Here is a 20,549-nt window from a genome sequence, read left to right on the forward strand (position 1 = left end):
GTAGTCCACTTGGCGCTGAAGAGGAGGAGGGGAGATGTGACTGAAGCATCTGGTGTGAGAAACCGAGAACGCGGAAAACAACCTCACTGCTGCGCTCAGCGGAGCTTCAGAGAGTGTGAATAGCAGGGGATCTGTTTATTGTGACAGTGTGGTACTTCTACAGAATATAGCGTGGTATCAGCACTGTATGATTATAGTTTTGATTAAAGCCGAAGCACAATTTGTAGTTGTAGCAAGTTGCACTGATCCACATGCCTTATTGCATTAACATCCACAGCAGGTACTCACAACTGTGTCTGGTAAAGTTTTACCAAGAACTTTTATAATTAATCAAGAATAAATGAATAAAATGAGTCTCTCTTGAACTGGGGAGTATCTGTTCTTGAGCAGCAGCTAAATAAATTGGTAGCACACACTGCAGTGGATTTATCAGGTATTTTAGAACATAAAGTCACAACTACGCAGAGCAACAAAACACCTCAGTAACCTCACTCTATCTGTGAGAAGTCAAAGTACTCTTGTCCCCATTCTGTCAACAATAAGATACTATATAGTGATGCTCCATGCTGAAGCCAATAAATCTCACACACAGACCAATTGTCATTCATTATATAATTGCTAATAGATGCCATTTACCAAATACAGTTTCAGCACATGCTGTCAAATCATGGGTTGTAAAAGACGGCATTATCCTGTTCACTTCTTTACAATACTTGGATACAGAAAAGAATGAGATGCTTAAACACTAAAGATTAACATACCAGTAAACAGCCTGTGGCCACTCAGTAGTCTACATTGTCTACTGTTGTTTAAGTGCAAGCCCTCGAAGAATCAAAATAATCTGAGGAATGACTGGAGTAATCACTTACTACTAAGCAGCTATGTGGAAGAAACTATTACGATGCAACTGAAAGAATCACGTGTGATTTTTAACCAGTATAAATCTACCAAGTTCATAATGTGTATGTTTGTTATTTGTGACTGAAAAGTGACGATTTAGTGCAAATTCCTAGACCATCTGATAACAGTGATCCAGTTTGAAAAGACATCTTTTAACGTAATAATAGGTTTTGCTTCAGGCAGCTGGCAGATAAGTTAAGGGAAAGCTCATGACATCTGACATCTGTCTCAAAAGCAGTAATTGAGGGAAATCACAACGATCCTGGAAATGGTTCTCTATGAATGACATGCAGTGTATAAAATTCACCTTGTAGGACCTTTCCCAGTGAAAGTGAAGCAGTTCAAATGGCAAAACATTACATTTGAATGGGAAATTTAGAGGAGCTATCCACTGAGAGTTTGCTGCGCCAGGCTTACTGTTAACAACCGAGCCATAATCCAGTCCTTCCATATCAGACACAGATGTATTTCAACAAGTCCTCCAAATTAAACGACCACACACTGCATATCGTTTGACCATGTGCACTCTAGGAGTGTTTTTTTTTTTTTAATCTGGCACCCCTATCTGCAGTATTTGGCAGGACAACATCATTTGTCTGTGCAAGCATAAAAAAATTATGTTTTATTTTGTTTTGATGGTTAGGTTTCAGCAGTATCCTGTAGTAAAGTCCATTGTTGGGTTTTACCATCCATCCACCCATCCTCCACCAAATGAGGAAAATTGTCAACTTTTATATATGTCATCTGAACTGTGCCGCTGCTCTTGGTCATAATTACTATGGCTGCTAGATGGCTGTCACTCAAATTTAACTATATGTCGCAACTGACATTACGACCTAATGAGTCATTTTTCTTGGGAGGACAGGTCAGTCTTTTGTATTTATGCTCACACATAAACAACCGAAACATTTGACACATATGATGGATTTGTCCAAAGAAATTTATGAATGATTTGCACAAATTTGGCATAGCCTCTCATCAGACAAAATATATAATACAGAACAGCTCCATCAAACTATATGTGTCCATGAGCAGACATAGAGAGGGGAGGCAAAGTCTCCATTACTAAACCAGACAACATGGGGGTACTGGAGAACAACTCAACTAATCTTTCTAAAACCTATAATTGGACCAACAGTGTCATGAAAAAAGTTATGAGAAGAAATAGAGAAGAAACTGGCTGGCAGAGGTATGGAACTGGTATATTCTTGCTAATTCCTGTACCTCAGCTGTCAGGCAGACAGTATGAAAATGGGCCAAGACTGAGGTAAACAAACGCATAATTTCGGAGAGGATGTTTGAAGGGGAAACTCAGTGTCCTGCATTTTGTTCTGTCAATGCACACACATACAGTATATTCAAAAACACACACTAAACCAAACACAGATGCTCAAAAATGTGTGGCAGTTTCAAATTTTGGTTTACCTTCCATATATGTTATGTAAGCCTACATGTACACTAATGTCCCAACTGTACAATGACAGGTCTGCATGTATTTCATGAATGAAAAAATGAAAAATACTACAATAATTCACATAAGATTCAAAGCTGGGATCACAGATGAGGCAAACCAGTGCTTTAGCAGCCAAGCTGACTTCGAAGTTACAGCCTCATTTAGTCGTTATAGACTTGTCCCACAATGGTACATGCACAGTAATACCTCTGACATTTTTAGGAATGACCAACACAGTGACATATTGTGTAAATGCTGCTGGTTGCAGCTAAAAACACAATGACACATAATGACCATTTGGACTGGACGAAATTAAGTCTTATCCGATTATTTAAATCACAATAATGATACACACCTGAAACAGAAACACACAATATTAAACCATGCTGTACGTATGATAATGGGTACAAAAGCAAAGCAAACAAAAGAAGGCACAAAAAAGAAAAAGAATAAGAAGTAAGTAAATTATTTTACACTATTTAGCCTTGCATTTCTTCCTTGTTTGCAACTTGGCATTTACCAGTAAAAATAGACTGCACATGGAAGGGAAAACAAATGAATAAATGATTGTGTTTTCCACCATGAGACAGACAGTGGGTGGGGGAAAGGTTGGAGTTGGGTGCACGAGTAAGGTGGAGAGAGGGGGGAAGGAAATAGAAGATGGAGAGTGGAAGTTAAAGAGGGAGGAGGTTTGGGCGGAGGGGAGGAAAGGAGGGAAAGCGGGTGGGACCACAGGATTGGGGGAATGAAGCACTGAGAGGTAGAATTAGGGCAAGCGAGGGAGGGTGCGAGAGAGGAGGATATTGGCACAACTGTGTTTCTGCAGCGACTGCCTGGATATGATGAATGGCCTGCAGATACCACTGTACAGCTGAACGCAAACATCTCTATTGTGTACACTCTGCCTTCTGTGATTCATCATTTGTTTTTGCTTTGGCTATGTTATTCTTTTAGATCTAGCAAATGAGATAGTGAAAGCAGTAGGAGTCAGCAAATGCATCTCCAATGACCACGAATGCATCCCGATAATATTACAGCACTTTCATCACAGTATGACATAAAGAATTATTATCATGTGAGCTATGATACTTATAGACATTGTGCGTCTTAGATACAAACATGTCAATTCTTGTCTAGTGTAGTCCATCTTTATTTTGAATAGCAAACTATCTAATTCAAGACACATTGAAAGCACTTCAAGTCAAACCCTACTTTTAAGGATGAGGCTGATGTTACTCTTTATTTTTCTTATTGTCAACAAATCCAATAAAAAAAGACCAAAATCAACTATGCATTAGTCAGTATCTCAGTATTTCCTTCCTGTCTGTGGCCCTCAGCCCCAAACCCAATTGTTCTTACTAAATGCGTGAATCTTTAAAAAACATGTCATGCAAACAGGCATGCACTCGGTTTCCAGTTCCGGTATTAATCATAATGAAGAAATATGTCATCCAGTACAACAGGGTGGCTTATTGATGTGTTGGAAAACACTGGAGGTCTGTAATGACACAGATAAAATAAGATATTTATCAGGCTACACAGGAGATATTTGTTAATAGGATCTATTCATTGTTGATTTTGGTCTTTTTATGGGATTTGTTGTCAATAAGAACATGGCCTGCCCTATCCTTTAATGGTAAAATCCAATTTAAAACATTTTCACCACTGTTAAAATAAAGTCACCTACTGGTGATCTACATCATCTTTACATTTAACTTATGAGTCAAACCATTTACAAAAAAACGCATTTCCTTACTTTCCTCTGGTGGTATGTAGTGCCAGATTGGTTTCGGTTTTATTGGCACAGGTTTTGTTTGTCTCTGATATTTTTTTCTGCTGTTACAGTACAATGGAGGTGAAGTGAACTTGTGGTGCTCAAGCCATTAAAAATCACTAGTTACTTGTCATCCCAGAAACAATATTAATCCACATACATCACTATGGAAGAAATAGCCCAAACAAAAAATTGTTTGGTTGACAGTATATTCAATCAATTATCCAGATGTTCAGAAATTAAGTGTCACAGTAACATAATGATTTCACAACTGCTAAAGACCTCTGTTCAGGACAAGCAGGAGAAAGACAAAGTCAAAAAATCTTATGGTCCAACACTGTTGAAACTTCCCCAACAAGGTACGTGCTATGAACACACAATGTAAGAAGATATGGATACAGATATACATTGTATGTCCACTGTAAACATTCCAACAACCACTTTTACCACTTTTAAGCTCTGTTTAGCTCAAATATTTGTAGTAGGTAATTCTGTAGAGTAGCAGATGTATGCAGCTACAGTCACTGATCTGAGTCTTGTGTGAATGGAGACAACAGAGATTAACCTGTGACAGCCCCTCTGGTCTACAAGTCTACAAGTCAAACAAGGGCTGATTGTGCCCTTCTTACCACGTGTTAAAAATGCGGGTTTTTGTGCGGAAGTTGTATCACAGAGCTAACTTTTTATGCATTATCTGGCTCAGCTCCTCCCATATACCGCTACAAAGTCATAGCACAGATAGATATTCATAAAATGATGGTTTATTTATAACTATGTTGGGTTCTTACTTTATGTATCTGGGTTAAATCACATTAATTACAGCTCTACTGCAGAGACAGAGAAAGAAAGAACAAGAGAGAGAGTTGAGGAGGAAGTTCTGTGTTGCTGTCTTGGCCAAATGAGCACTGCTGATATTTTGGACCAGACAAAGCAGTCAGATGAAAAGTGATAGCTTCCTTTTTTTCTTTATTTTCTTTTGTCCTACTGTGTCATTTGCTCTACAGATCTTAATAATTTCTCTGGACTAACTCCATCTCCATCTCAACCTCCTGCTGTCTCACTCCAACTTTCCCTATTTTCTTATTTCACACATTTGTCTTTATTAGTTCCTTCCTCATTTATGTTCCCTTAGTTTCCATCCTGCTCTTACTGTACTTCTTGTTCCCTCTTTTCCTAAATGTTCCCTCTCATTTTCCTCTGTCAACTCATGTCTTTCTGTCCCCTTTTCTCCTTCCTGATCTCTATTATCCCTCTCTCTTCCTCCCTCTTTTAATGCCTCCTAGCACACACTTTCCATCTCCTTGCTCAAATGGTTAAATGGTTGTTGGCAGTGCAACTGATTGATCGTGTGGCAGCCTATTAGTCCAGAGTCCAGCTCCTATAGCCTCCTAAAAGGCCTGGAAGGCCATCTGAAAATCATCCTTGTTGTTGTGCAGGCTTTTGCCCAGTCTGAATATGGTACAGCTTTTCCAGTGGCTGCTTAGCAAGCACAACACAAATGCAACACAAAAGCACACAATGCAGAAATCCAATTTTACATTACCTGGTAATAAAAACAATATCTATTCAATGTACTTACACAACTTGTACAACACAACTTGGAATTTCCAATGAGTTACAAAAGGCAGGCAAAACACTCGAGGAAATGTGCAATTCTTAAGATTGTTCATTAAAGCTGGAGTGCACTGTTTACAAGGTCAATCAGCAGCCCCCTATATGTAACGGATCATGATTGTTTGTCTTGTTTTTGCTGTCTTTTAATAAGATTTTAAAACCAGGTAGAACATACAGTATGTCACGGCTGAGCTCTCAGACAGCAGTGAGTGGAGCCCCATTGCTAAAAGCTACTGATTCTCTCAGTGACAACAGTGCTTCATTATAGTCAGTTCAGTTTGTGAACGATTTGATTAAAGATTTGTTCATACATGTACTGAATAACTCTTCTTCTTTGGTAAGTGGCCATGATAAGTGAGGTAATACAATCCAAGGTGTCCTGCTAAAATAATGCAAATTTGCTTCAATTTTGCCATTCTTCACCTGCATCTTGCACATCATTATTTTAGAGAATAAGAGAATAATATATATATATATAACAGCACAGAGTATTGTCTTGGGACTAACATTTAGTGTCTAAGACCCTTATTTGCATAAAACAACAGAAATAAACAAACATGTGAGGGTCATAGTGCTGCTGCAGAATCACTTTGGATTTTTTTTAATTTTTCATTTAAGTAGAGAATCAAAGGAAATAGTTGTCTTTGTATGTTTCCCTAAATCTTAGGACAAAACCCTTAATTTATTCCATCACATTTGTCCACACAGATCCACATCTGTGTGCTCACATGCCTTACTGACATGATGTCATCTTGTGGTTTCCTGTGTTTGTCAATCATGTCTGTCTTTTAGTGAACTTTCTGATGACTCCTTGAAATTCTCTTCCAATTGAAAGCTCACAGCTCACAGCTTTCAGGAGAAATTGTGTACCAAGTTTCATTTTATTTAAGACAACAGAAATATCATGTTATAATGTTACTTTACCCCTGTGGGTAGAATTGTAGGAAATGTTACACACTTGTGCAGTGTGACTGTATGTACAACATTCTCAAATTTGGTTGCAAACCATTTAGCATTGAAGAGTTATAGCCCATTAAGTGCATCAGGCAACACCTTCATAAGGTCATCTAATTATGGTATGTACCAAGTTTGGTGATGATTAGAACAAATATGTGCTAAAATAAGCAAGAATTGTGTTTACCAAAAAATCAAAAATGGTGGAAAATTTTTTCAAATGAGCGTGGCCAATATCAGTCGAATCAGCTTCAACCAAGGAACAAACTGTGAAAATATTGTTTTGCCACACCTCACAGTTCATAAGTTATTAGCCAAAACATGAAACACATAATAACTGACCACATGGTGGCACTATAGGTACCATATTTTAATAAATTAAGCATTTCCACAAGGGGCAGCTGTCCAAAAAATATGAATACTTTAGCACATTTAGTTTTTGAGATATCAACTTTAAAACATTCCTCCTATAGACTTACCATTACAGATTTTAATACTTGAACATCTTGATATTTGAATGGTCTGTCGCTGTAAGTACACAGAAGAAGTTAGTGACCGAAAAATGTACAGAAAAAAAGGAAAAAAAGAGAGGAAGGAAGAAAGAAAGGAAGGAGGAAAGAACAGAACAAAGATAACATACTGTGAGAGCTTCACTATAATAATAATACATTTAATTTGTACCGCACTTTTGATAGTGAAGTAGTAGTTTCATAGTGAAATTCAAAGTGCTACAATATTAACAACATAAAATACACAACATAAAGAAAATAGTAATGAGTTAAGATGAAAAAGCCTTCCTGAATAGAAAGGTTTTTATGCCTTTTTTAAAGGAGTCTAGGCTCTGTGCTGCCATCAGATGGTTAGGAAGGCTGTTCCACAAGCATGGTGCAGCAGAGCAAATGGTACAGAGCTTAGTACTGGGGGTCCGGAGGAGCAAGCTGCTGGCAGATCTGAGTGTGTGGGTGGAGGTTTGTGGAATGATCAGTTCCTGTAGGTAGGGAGGCACATGTCTGTTGACAGATATGTGTGTGAGTAGCAGGACTTTGTAGTCAATCCTGAAGGAGACAGGGAGCCAGTGCAATGAAAACAGAATTGGTGTTATATGCTTGTGTTTTCGCACTCTCATCAGGATCCTGGCAGCACTGTTCTGAATGTACTGGAGCTTCTGGATGCTCCTGCTTGGGATCTCTGTGAAGAGCGCATTGCAGTAGTCCAGTCTTGAGATAAAGGCATGGACCAGTTTCTCTGCATCTGACAAGGTCAGAGAGGGGCAGAGTTTGGAGATGTTTTTGAGATGGTAGAAAGAGGTTTTGCTAGATGTCTTATATGGTCATCAAAAGTCAGCTGAGGGTCAAACATAACACCCAGATTAGTGCATGAGGAGGAAAAGGGGTGAGATGAGGTATGGGGGATGACTGAATCTGGTGTGGAGTGCCAACAAGGAGAGCTTCAGTTTTGCTGCTGTTTAACTGGAGGAAATTTGTGCCTATCCAGGCCTTTATCTCCTGAAGACAGGTGCTGAGGTATGACTTGGCTGCAGAAGGGCTTGGCACAGTTTTGATGTACAGCTGGGTATCATCAGCATAGCAATGAAAAGACATCCCATGTCTGCTGACGACACGTCCAAGGGGGAGCATGTAGAGTTTAAACAGGACGGGGCCGAGAACCGACCCTTGCGGAACACCACAGGTGACAGGGAATGATCTAGCTCTACATTGTCCCAGTGAGACATCCTCTTCTGGTAGGACGGAAACCACTTAAGTGCAGAGTATGATAGTCCAGTGGTGGTGTGGAGGTGCTCTAAGATGACAGTGTGATCCACAGTGTCAAATGCAAGGATAATCAGGAGAGAAGGGGACACTGCATCAGCTGCCATCAGCAGGTAATTCACAAACTTGAGCAGAGCTGTTTCAGTGTTGTGTGCTGAAAGAGAACCTCACTGAAATTTTTCAATAGGTCGTTGCATTTAGGGTGGTCCTGAAGCTCAGAAGCAACCGCCATCTCCAAAAGATAGGGCTGTAGGGCTGGCAAGAACTTCTGGGTCCAGGGTGGGGTTCATGGGGAGGGGGCAAATGACTGCAACCTTGAGGGCAGATGGAACACTACCAGTTTGGAGGGCGAGGTTGATAGTTTGGGTGGTCAGGGGGCAGAAAATGGGAATGTATATACTTGTGTCCAGGGCAGAAGTACAGGGTTTCATCTTCCTGAGGATTTCCTCAATGTGTTTCTACCTGACACCAGTAAAATGGAGTAGAGACAGTGAGCTCCCAGACAGAGGGTCAATGACAGGAGGAGGCAGAGAGGAAGAGGATGGATGTTGTTGACCTTGGCTCTGAAAAAGTCAATGAAAGTGTATCGCTCTGCTGTAGCCTCAATTGATGAAGATGATTGTGGTTTCAGGAGATGATTTATGGTGAAAAAAAAAGATGTTTAGGGTTGCCAGGATTGTTATTAATTAGGTTGGTGTAGAACTGTGACCAAACATCTTTAAGGGACTCTGAGTAAGTCCTTTGATGTTCATGGAAGGCTGGTTTATTGACAGCAAGGCCAGAGTGTCTGAAGCATCGTTCCAGGGCACGTCCAGCTGTTTTTATTTTCCGCAGGTCATGAGTGAACCAAGGAGCAGAGCGTGAAAAATTGAATGTACCACTTTAACAGGTGAATAGCTAGCCAAGCAAGCACAAAAGACACCTTCTCAAGAAAGGTTGCCAGCTAACACAGAGCAGCCATTTATAAACGAGAAAAGGATTGGCCTTGAACACTACATCCTGTCTAAATGTTAAAATACTGCTAGGTCACAAAAAGGCAGAGGATCTTTGCAGATTTCCTTACAGAGAGAAAAAAAGGAGAGGCGGAGAGGGAAAAAGAGAAAAGCAGAGCAAAAAGCTAGAAAGGTTGGCAGAAACAGAATGAAAGATATATAAGTAGATAGAGAGGATTTTGACTTTTACCCCTCTTTATTATAAGTAATATTATATGTCCTCTGGGGGAAAACTCTCCCCTACACCCTGGACAGTTTGATTGAATCAATTAATTTGGAGTTCTGATCTCTTAGAATATAGTGGAACTAGTAATCTCTGTAAATACAAAAAGAGAAAAAATAAAGGGGGCAAAGAGAGAGAGATATCGTGAGAAAGCACATAAATAAGAGGTAAACAAAGTATAGAGGAAGAGGAAACAAGCTGACGAGACGTAAAAGATAAAAGATGGCGAGAGAGAAACTAGGGCACAGGCAGAAGGAAACAGCACGCTGGTGTTCTTTAAAGTTGAGCCATCACAACCACTAAATCCCCGATGTTGCCTGCCAGGACTCATCCCGCCTCGTCCCTTGGTACCATCGCACTTTTCAGAGCTTCACGCCACACCTCCATATCCATCTGTCTCTCACTCTCTTCCCCCTCTCTCTGCTCCCTCTGCTCTCTTTCACTAAGTTGTCTCCTCTTAACGCACACAGCCCCTCTCCCTTTCTTTCTTTCCTATGCTGCATTCATTTATTAATTACTTAACCCAGAAGCCCCGACCCGTCCTCTCAAGGCTGCAGTTACGACTGGCAGACGAGTCTGTCTACACTTCCCTGCACGCTTCCCTCCATTCACTCACTCTTGCCTTTTTTTCCCCAGTAGCCAGGCTGTCTCTGTCCCTAAGTTTCAGTGGTTCAAATTTTTGTGGGTTAGAGGTCAACAGAGTAATCAGTTTGGCCAATTAAACGGTGCTGATAGGACGTTTTACAAATTATTGGAATCGGCGAAACTTGGCACCGACAGTGGCCAATGGCTGCACAGCATGTACGTCACCGTTGGTGATATTGGCTGACGGCTTTTTCTTGCTCCAAACTACACACAAAACCATTCTCGGTGTGTCTACTTTGTGTTTGTGTTTCTGCTTCAATGCTTCCTTGCACTGGTTTCACTTGAATAGAAAATATGAATCAACAACATCCATACCATCCCCTAAGAAGGGTATTCATTTGTGACAGTGTTCATATTAGAGTTTGAGCAGGATGAGGATGTTGCTATGTGAAAATCGTTTTAGGTTCTAGGCTCTCTAAAGTCCTTCATAAAAAACTGCATTTCAAGTATTTTCACTAAAGCCCACGTTTTGCCCTTGAATGCTGTGTGGTCAACTGAAAGCACTACTGAGGATGGCATCTGGACTTTTTTGCCAAATTAAAAATCTGTGTCCTTTAATTGTGTGATTTTTTAAAAATATGCAAGTAGTCTCATTTAGGTCTCTTTCTTTGGTAGTTTGTTTTGGCAGCTGGAATGCTTAAGTTTATGCCCATAGACAAAGGTTTGAATAAATTATTGTAGGGCACATTGTGACTTGAATCTGATGCTTAGCCAGGATGACAAAGCAACATCCTGTGTTGCACTCACAGCAGTACAGTACGTGATAGACATCCTCTATATCATAAGACAACAAAATGTGTGTTGAAACTGTTGCTTCATCCTTTCATGACATCAGGGGGCCTCTAAACCTCTAAAAATGCATCACCAAGCAGACTCTGCATGAAAACAATTTGTTCCAGATCCGAGGTTGTAGGATTCAGTTACAAAATACAATACATGCATGTTTATCCCACAGTAAAGGGAACATCAAAGCAGTGAAAGACTTCCGTTGGAAATCAGACCGTACATATCAGACACTTCCAGCAAAAACACTATAGCTCTGTGTTAAAGCTCTCAGGGTGAAGCTGAATGAAGACTAGGAATCTGCTGCTCTGCACCCGTCTCTTACTTTAATACTTAATGGGGTTTGACAAACCTATTTTAGACTGATGAATTCTCAGACTATGTCCTTGTGTTAGTATAACAATATACACCTATCAAACCATTGTTAATTACACGTTTTTAGGGAACAGTGGCCAATGAAATGTATGAAAAATGTCTGTCTCTTACTTGCAACTACACTGTGCCTTCTTCAGATGAGTACTCACCAAATAGATCATCGTATATGTCACATTTACCTTCAGGGAATCAATCTTATTCCCACCTAAATGGCAAGGAGCCTTGAAATTAGGACATAGTAGCTCAAGATGGAAGTATGAAAAATTCAGATATGGATCAATCACCCACTGAAGAACGGTACCAATAGACCATAAACCTGGACATTAGATCATCAGTAAGAGTTCGGCAAATTGTCTCAAACAACACGATTATTAACTGTAACTAAAAGCAGAGGCCTAAGGCAGCACATTGTGAGGTTTACTGTGAGGCTGCAGAGTTTCTTATATATTCCTATGTGAATGAATGAATATGTGAACAGCATTTCTTTTAACATTTTGGGCAAGAAACACTCCTCCAACATTTCAATTGTTTTGAATTGCCCCAACAAATACTACTGATGTAACACAGCCGATGAACCAACAGTGTTTCTTTGTATTACATTGTATGAGGCACCAAACCAAATTTTCTAAATAACAGGTATGAAAGCACAGAGATACTTTTGAGCTTTCAAACTTAAGTGCCGTGATTTATTAATCTGCTTTTGTGTACCTCTGACCTTCATGTCAATGTGTTCAAAAGGCGCATGCTCTTTGTGGTCATGCAGTTCAAAAAAACTGTGTGTGATCTGTTTATAATATGCTGATTTCAAATTAGTGACACATTACGTGTGCTTGGCTGACATTCAATTTTCCTTACTTTCATAACTGAATAAAAAAGGGCTTCTAATTTCTACACACGCAATGTGAGGCTCGTTGGACACACTGAAAGAATCCATTGAAAATCTGTCCCTGATGCACTGTTAACCATGGAAGCAATTAGTTGTTTTCTCATCAGTTTTTTTCATGTGCCTTTGTATTAGTTACATACACAATTGTTATTTACTTGTTCACTGGCTGTCTTTGTTGAGGCTCAGAATATCTAACAAAGAGCTGCTGTTTATCCTGCAGATATATAAAATTGAATTGTATATTTGGTTTTAGGGTTAATTAGGGTTAGTTTTGTTTAAATCAAAAATAGCAGATGTGAACTTAGTCTCAACTATACAAATAATAAAAATACAAACTATAGTGATTGCTTTTTACCTTTGTGGGACAGTGCAACTCAATCCTTCTGTATCTTTTCCAATTCCACATTGTAAGAGAGAGGTTTGTAAAACCACTTTCAGCATGTTTGCACCAATACTACAACAGATGTTTCCATGACAACATCCCCTCTTAGTCAACAGGGAAGTGGGAAATAAACTGCCACAGTCAGTAACTAACTTACACTACTGGATAGTGCAGTTCTTGTTGCATACTTGTACTTGTTGTATGATTATGACTTAGTATTTTAAATGCTTACTGAAAGCTGCCACAGCCAGTATGAGAGTGACCACGATGGAGATCCAGGAGACCCAGAGTGCCTTCTTCCTGTAGTTCTGAGCCTCGTGGGGCTTCAGGCGCATGCTGCTCTCGAGGAGACCTGCAGTGAGACACGTAAACGTACTTACAAGGACAATTCCTTCTTTCTTTTCATCTGCGGTTTGCAATATTCATTTTATGCAACAGAATGATTATAACAGGCAGCCAGAGGTCTTGATTTTTCCCGAACACAATGTAAGTGTTCATTTGAACTTTTCAAACACTTGGATAGAAATAAAACTCTCTTCAATCTTGACTAATCAGTACTTGGCTCTTTGAAATAAAAACCTGTGTGCTTGCCCAGTACTCCCAGAGAGCATTCCTGTAATGCTGATCTTCAAATTCTGTTGCCCAATCTATGTATATGTTGGTTAATTGCAGCATTTCAAATGAGTAATCATATTCTGGCTCAAAATGGTGCATCGTTTTGTTCCTGACTATTATGACCAATAAGGCTGATACTGTAATATGGTGTAATTTGAAACAATATACAAAACTGACCAAATAATACATTATAATGTGTGTAATACAGTATATTGAAATTATCAAGGAGACTACCATGTGATTGCATTTCATAATATTTAGGTTATGGCTAAAAGTAAACTCTCAATGGGTATTTCCAGTGGGAAAACATGCAGGACTTCTGGAACCAGCGGTCTGTCCCACTTCTCCAGTCTATTTAACCTCAAAGGAAAAGTCTGTTTTCAGTTATCCCCAAAGAAGGTAAGAGATAAGGCTCTGCTGCAGATAAATGCTCCTTGAGACGACTGTCCACTGAAATGTTTTGTTGTTGTACCAGTTAAAATGAAACCACTTCTAGAAGCCCAGAAGACCTGTCAAGGGGTAATTATCACTGCTCGGGAACTGTTTCTTCTTCCGCCCATACATCCTCCAATTAGATAATCTTCTTTGCCTTTCAGGAGAGCAGCGGACCACACAAAACATTGTGTAATCCCTGGGGATCCTTGTTATACTGCAGATTACAGGTCATGGGTGAGGTATGCTGTAGCACAGGCATAGCTTCTCAAGTTCAGCTTTCTTTACTGGCCTTCACATAACATAAACAGAACTCCTGTCAGCTGCAGAATACATAAAGTAGTCCCTTGAGCTAATACAAAGAAACAAGCAAATAAACCAACGAAACCAAACAAAGCGAATCAAAGTGATCAATAAAAATTATTTTTGATGCAATTGCTTGTGAGAACCAGATAAGTCTGCCTTTGTAAACCGATGTTCATAGCTTTTTAAGTCACAGTTCATCTCTAATGTCTAACACACTAAACAGAGACAGAATTATAGCAGAACACCACTCAGTCTAAACATCCACTTGCATTTCTCTAATGGCTCACAGCTCTGTTGCTGTGCCTCAAGTGTTTGCCCGAAGACACAGACAAAACAGCCCAGACTCTGAAGTGCCTGAAGCTGTTTCTATGCCATGAAACGTGAAGCTGGCTCTGCAGATTCATGCAATATTTATAAGTCTGAACTTTTACATCCAACAGGGCTTTTAATGCTATCCGTTTCATTCTTTACAGAAATGTATTCCAGGGACTATCATAGTCGCCAGCTGGGACACAGAAGGTGTTTCCTTTTCAGGTCGCTAGCTTGGCTGTAAAAACAAGCAAACAATGGTATCTAATGATGGGAGAAGGCAACCTTTCAAGCTACTGAAGCAAATGTTCTGGATACATTTTATTAATAAACGATTTGGAATCTTATGTAGGGGTAGTCTCTTTGATCTGTTTGACTTAGTATGTATAATTTTCTGAGTTCTATTTTAAGATTTTTACACATAAAAGGGCATTTATGTGCCACTGCATGCCATTTATTTGTACATTAAACAATCTAGTGAATGAAAGTCATGAACTGAATATGTAATACTGTGATGAAATGTGAAAAATTATGGAAAGAGTGTAAGGAATTTCATGAGGAAAACAATTTGTATAAGTGTTTTGTGATATTGAGATATTTTTTGTACTCCACTTCTCAAGCTTGGGTTGATTTTTTTCTCACTGGCACAGATGAACAAATGAAGGAGCTGCAACATTATACAGGCTGCAACATTATGCACAAAATCCTGAAAATGTTTCCACACAAAAGACTTTCACCTCTTCCTGGCTCCCTCCATTTTTTCCAGATCAACTGAATTTCTCTGAATATTGCATCTCTCTCCATCTCCTATGGGAAAACCCACAGAACTGGGTCATTTTCATTTTAAATATTTAATTGTAAATATTTGTCATGTTCTGCAGAAAAACTGGAATCTTACAAAACTCATACAAATTAGCCTCGAACCTTTGTTGAGAAGTTATTCAATGCCATTCAAAATCATCTCAACTTTATGTATATTTAAATAAAATAAACACCAGGGATAAGAATAATATAAAACCAATGATTAAAACTTAAATACTAAGGCTATACAGTAACATTACTGCAAACTGAAAGCCAGATTAAAAAGATTCTAATATCAGAGGCAGCGTTTCCACAGTTTAGGGGCATAAAAACTGAGGGCAGCCTCACCGGTACTTTTATGGGACACATAAGGAACATTTAAAAGAAAAGCAGTGGAGGACCTTAGTGATCTGGCTGGAACATAAAATGAAAGAAAATCTACGGAGCAAAGTCATTTAAAGCTTTATAAACAAATAAAAGAACTTTAAAATCAGTTCTAAAAGATACAGGTAGCCAATGCAGAGTATTAAGCAGTGGGGTGATGTGATCCATTTTCATTGTTTTAGTCCAGATTCTGGCTGCAGCATTCTGAAATAGCTGTAGTTTTCTTGTACACTTTTTGGGGTAATCCAGTAAAGAGAGAAGAAAGAGAGAATTACAATAGTCTAAACAGGTGGTAATAAAAGCATGAATGAGCATTTCAGCATCTCTCTGAGTAAACAATGGTTTTACTTTGTTGATATTCTTAAGATGAAAAAAGGATGTTTTCGTGACCTTGTGTTTTAATTTGTTTGCTAAGACCACCAAACATTGAGTGAAGTTTTTTTTTCTCTGATGCTTTGGGTAAAAGAATCTTATTTCTTTTTCCTTATTTAGTCTTAAAAAAGTTTTTACCCATCCATACATTAATGTCAGTGAGACCGGCAATGAGTTCATGCAGTGCAATGGGGTCAGTTGGTGTGACAGATGCACAACTGTGTATCATCAGCATAAAATTGTAATTGACATGGTGATGGTTAATAATGTTTCCAATAGGGAGCATATATAATGAAGTCAAAATTGGGCTGAGAATGCTTCCTTTATTCATCGGTTCGTGATGAACCACCTGATACTGAACAACTGAAAAACAATATGTCATAACTTACAGGCCCAAAACTATCACTGTGAATGGCAACACTGACTGTGGGATAAGAGGACATCTGTGTGTGTGTGTGTGTATGTGTGTGTGTGTGTGTGTGTGTGTGTGTGTGTGTGTGTGTCACAGAGAGAGAATCACTGCTGATAGAGAGCCGATAAAGTCACATGATTGTTTTAAGGACTAAAAAAGGCTTTTATAGAGAACATAACAGAACATATCTGATGATTGAATCAATTTTCAGTGGTGCCAAATCAAACAATTTTAAGAGTCAATGGGGAACTATTGTGTTTTAATACTGCGCTTCATTAAATTTGTAATACTAACAGAATTTAAACGAATAGTAGAAATGGATGCAACGGAGGCTGGGATATCTTGAGTTTAGGCCCTAGATTGGGTAAAATATTATATCTTATGTTTCCCATAATACAACTACTAGCATCTTTTTTGTTAAGCCGTCCTGGTCTTGTTAATGCCCATATGCTTCAAACTCCATGCACCCAGTTTATAATGCAGGCTGACTTTGAAGAATATGAAGCCTCGAAGCTCAAGCTGAGCTGGTTTGAGACTTTTTCGTCTATTTCAGACATTGTGGGAGCTCAACAGAAGTCTATCGGATTACCCTGCAAGTTAAAAAATGATGCTTAAGGAGTACCCAGTGTATTAAAAAGTGACGCCACGGGGTCCTGACCAAGCTTCGATATGTGACGGGTTGGGAGTGAGAACAAGCTGTGTTTTGATAACACCGAACCAGGTGCCAGAAGCCAGAGTGATTTCCTTTGGATATTAGAGTAGTTTTCAACCCAGAAATAGTAGGATCGTAAATGAAGCTTAAGTGAGTTGAATTTTACAACACTCTATCCCCCATTAATTGCAAAATGAAGTTAAATGAAAGTATTATCTTTTTATGTATAGCACAAGGCACAAAAACTCAAAATATTACAGTACAGAACCTAAAGGAGGGTATGCACAAAAAGTTTTTAAGAATGTATACTATGGTTTCCATAAAAACTTTATATAATTTTATTTTAATTTATAATCTTATATTTGGATAAAATATACTGTATATATTTGGAAATAAACTGAAAGTAGTTAGAGTAAATCCATATGAGTTAAACTAGCAATCCAGCATGTGTCTGTGTCTGTGTGTGTGGCAGAGGGGGAAGTGAGACAGCATGGTTAAATCACTTTGCTCACATGATCCGTGGCTGGGGGGATCAGACAGAAGGCATGTGCTCAACATCTCCTCATACGTCTCTCTGTCACACACACACACAGTTTGGGTGGGTGTATGCATGTCTCTTTCTCTCTCTCTCTCTCTCTCTCTATCTCTCCCTCTTTCTCTGTCACACCTTCCTTTGCAAAAAAGATAATTAACATAACCATCTAGCTCAAAAAAAAAACTTTTGCTACATTAAAAAAAAAGACCAGAAAACACATGACTGTATATCATAATGCTGCTGGGAAGAGAGGAATAGACTAGAAAGATAGATGACATGGATAATCATACTCATAAGACTGCCAAGGTTTTCTAAGAGCGATGGCAGGGACATTTATGTAAATAAGAGAGAGATGAGGAAAGCGGGGGAAGATGACAGAGAGAGAGATGTCTGATGTGTGAATGTTTGCCAGCAGCATGCTTTTGCTACACATCTTGATTGATTCTTTTTTTTTTAAACTTTCTTGACTTTTTAAGTACAGTTTCCTCCTTGATTGGAGCTCATATGGCCTTTAATATCTCTGTCAGCGGCCCTCATTCTGAGACGAGATATTTAAATTACCTGACACCACAGGCAAAATGACACAACTGGTTACAGACATTTAAAGGGGAACTCCACCAATTTTACCCACAAAAATCACTTAACTAGGAAACAGGAGATCTTTCAAGTCTTGAGAAAATAATCCTTGCTGATGTCATAGTGATGTCATCAGGGTTATCATGGTTTTTGGTTTGGCAACTTTTTAACAGAAATCCCTTCATGTGAAGTTTACCAGGCAGGGAAGGTCTAATGAAAGATGCTGTTGAGTTGCATTATGGGAAATGGAGGATCCATTGTTTTTCGAGTTGGAACCGCACAAAAAGTCTGGATATCTCAGCCACTGGTGCTTTGATTTTTACAATTTAAAAATAACTCTTTCTTGTCTTTCACAAATCCCCAAACTTAATGAAAGTGCAATACTAATTCACAGTATCTCTTCTGGCTCAATATTCCTCCTAAAAGCTCAAATCTTCCCATTAAAGCCATTTATGCAATTAGAGCATTTTTACACATTTAATAAAGCAGACAAAAATCATTATTCACTCTGCCTTTCCTTGTCTCTTTTTTCCTTTTAGATGTTTAGTTATTTTCCAGTATATATCAATAACAATATAGCTGTGACAACACTAATTACAATAACCATTCCACTTTGTATTCATTACTTAATAATCACTCATATATCATTAGCAGGCTACTGGAAGCCATACGGTGTAATTAACATGTCAGTAATCCCTCAAAATCACATCCAGTAAACATACATTAGATTAAATAAACCAAGTGAACGGCTATAAGCAACAGGCTCAGGACTGATTGAATAACTGAGGCCCTCCTATTATCCACTGTGGAATGTTTTGTGTCACCAGTTTTATGCACATTAGATGATGAATGGGATTATATTAGTAGAAAAACCACACACAAACACACACATGTGCTAAACCAAGCAAGACTACACTTAAGGGTTTATAAGGTATTCATGTGACTATTACCAGAATGTAACTTTAAAGCAGACTGAGTCTATGTGTCACTAAGAGCATGTTTTAAGTAACACTGAATTCCAGTATGCAGCTTTTTCCCTTGAGGCAAGCCTATCTGAGATCACAACTATGTCTACCACTAAGGGGATGGAAACGACAATGAATGAATGACTGGTTAAGTTTGGGGATATCAGATATGTTTTAAGCGTAATATGAGACTGATAACTTTTGCTTTAATCTGAATCCTGCTGATGTAGGACTATCATAAATTATTCAAATGACAGCGGGCTAAAAATACCTTACATGGGTAAAAATACCCCTTCCATCTCTCTAACATAAACGCGCGGGCACACATAATCGCAGACATAAACATGAACATCTAGGGTATAACTTTTCTTTAAAAAAAAAACAAACAAACAAAAAAACAACAGAATGACACATGACAGAGATAGATGAAGTTACCTTCTCCCTCTACACTGTCTGTGATTTTCATCTCCTGGCCCGTGGTGAACGTCTCAGTCTGGCCGGGGGTTTTGGCTTGCTGGTGATGGTTGTTGGTGAAGCCATCCGGGGCGCACTGGCCGTTCCGCATGGGGGCCGGGCAGGGATCCACAATAGTCGGGTCTGGGACAGGGTAGGACTCTTGGGTCGCCGGGTCTGTCATTGTTGCTGCAGTTGTTGTTTTTGTTTTCAGGCTCAGAAGCAGGAGGAGATGATGATGGGGGGAAAAAAAAGATTCACACCGGTTCGATAAGTGCAGCAGCCATCCAGCGCGTCCAATATGCCACCGGTGTCGACTCAATTGCGCAGGGGGGTGGAGGGGTGAAGAGATGGCGATAAGAGAAGATGTGAGATAAAGGATTTATCTCCCCAGCATCAGCAGCGAAACAACTCCCTCTCTGTCAACTCTACACTGCAAGGAGCAGCTCTGCAGCCTGAATGTAAATACCCTGTCCGACGGAGCCAGTTACAAACAGTTTAGGGTTAGATGCGGCGATGCGATAGATTGCTGAGATCTGCTATGAATCTGGCAGGCGGTGCCAGCAAGTTTTTTTTTTTCCTCCTCCCCTTCCTCCTTCTCTCCTCCTCTCAGAACTCAGCACCTAATTCCCATATAGTCGAAATACTCAGTGACATTGGTCCTGAATCACTCAAGCATCATAATTCCCTCATAATATATCATTATATTATAATTTCCCCATAAACTAGCTTTGATCTATAAACAAAACAAAGCTTAAATAGATCTTAAGATAGCAGTCATATATAAAGCAACATACAATGCCAAAAATAAATGTTACGTTGTTATTATATATTACCTTACAATTTTCTGATTAGAGATGGCAACTCGTTAATTTGGCCACAAATCAAATCACCTGATTGAAGTGAACTGAACTGAAAGTTAGTGAAATATATTTTCAGACCTTCACTGGCCTTTTTAATGAAACAACCTGCCTGCTGGGCTGCTGT

At 39.1% G+C, this 20,549-nt stretch overlaps 1 protein-coding gene across 1 annotated transcript in view; it reads right to left on the bottom strand.

The window, feature by feature from the left end:
• The window catches only part of LOC122992832 (transmembrane protein 163-like), a 66,145-nt gene extending 45,995 nt beyond the window's left edge, over nt 1–20,150 (bottom strand). The window contains exons 1-2 of the mRNA XM_044366794.1: nt 19,545–20,150; nt 12,983–13,102 (exon numbers count right to left, since the gene is read on the bottom strand). Of these exons, the coding sequence (XP_044222729.1) occupies nt 12,983–13,102; nt 19,545–19,746 (322 nt within the window). The 5' untranslated portion in view covers nt 19,747–20,150. The remainder of the gene's footprint in view (nt 1–12,982; nt 13,103–19,544) is intronic.
• Between the last annotated feature and the right edge of the window lie 399 nt (nt 20,151–20,549).

This window comes from Thunnus albacares, chromosome 11 (genome assembly GCF_914725855.1).
Source record: "Thunnus albacares chromosome 11, fThuAlb1.1, whole genome shotgun sequence".
Classification (NCBI taxonomy): Eukaryota; Metazoa; Chordata; class Actinopteri; order Scombriformes; family Scombridae; genus Thunnus; species Thunnus albacares.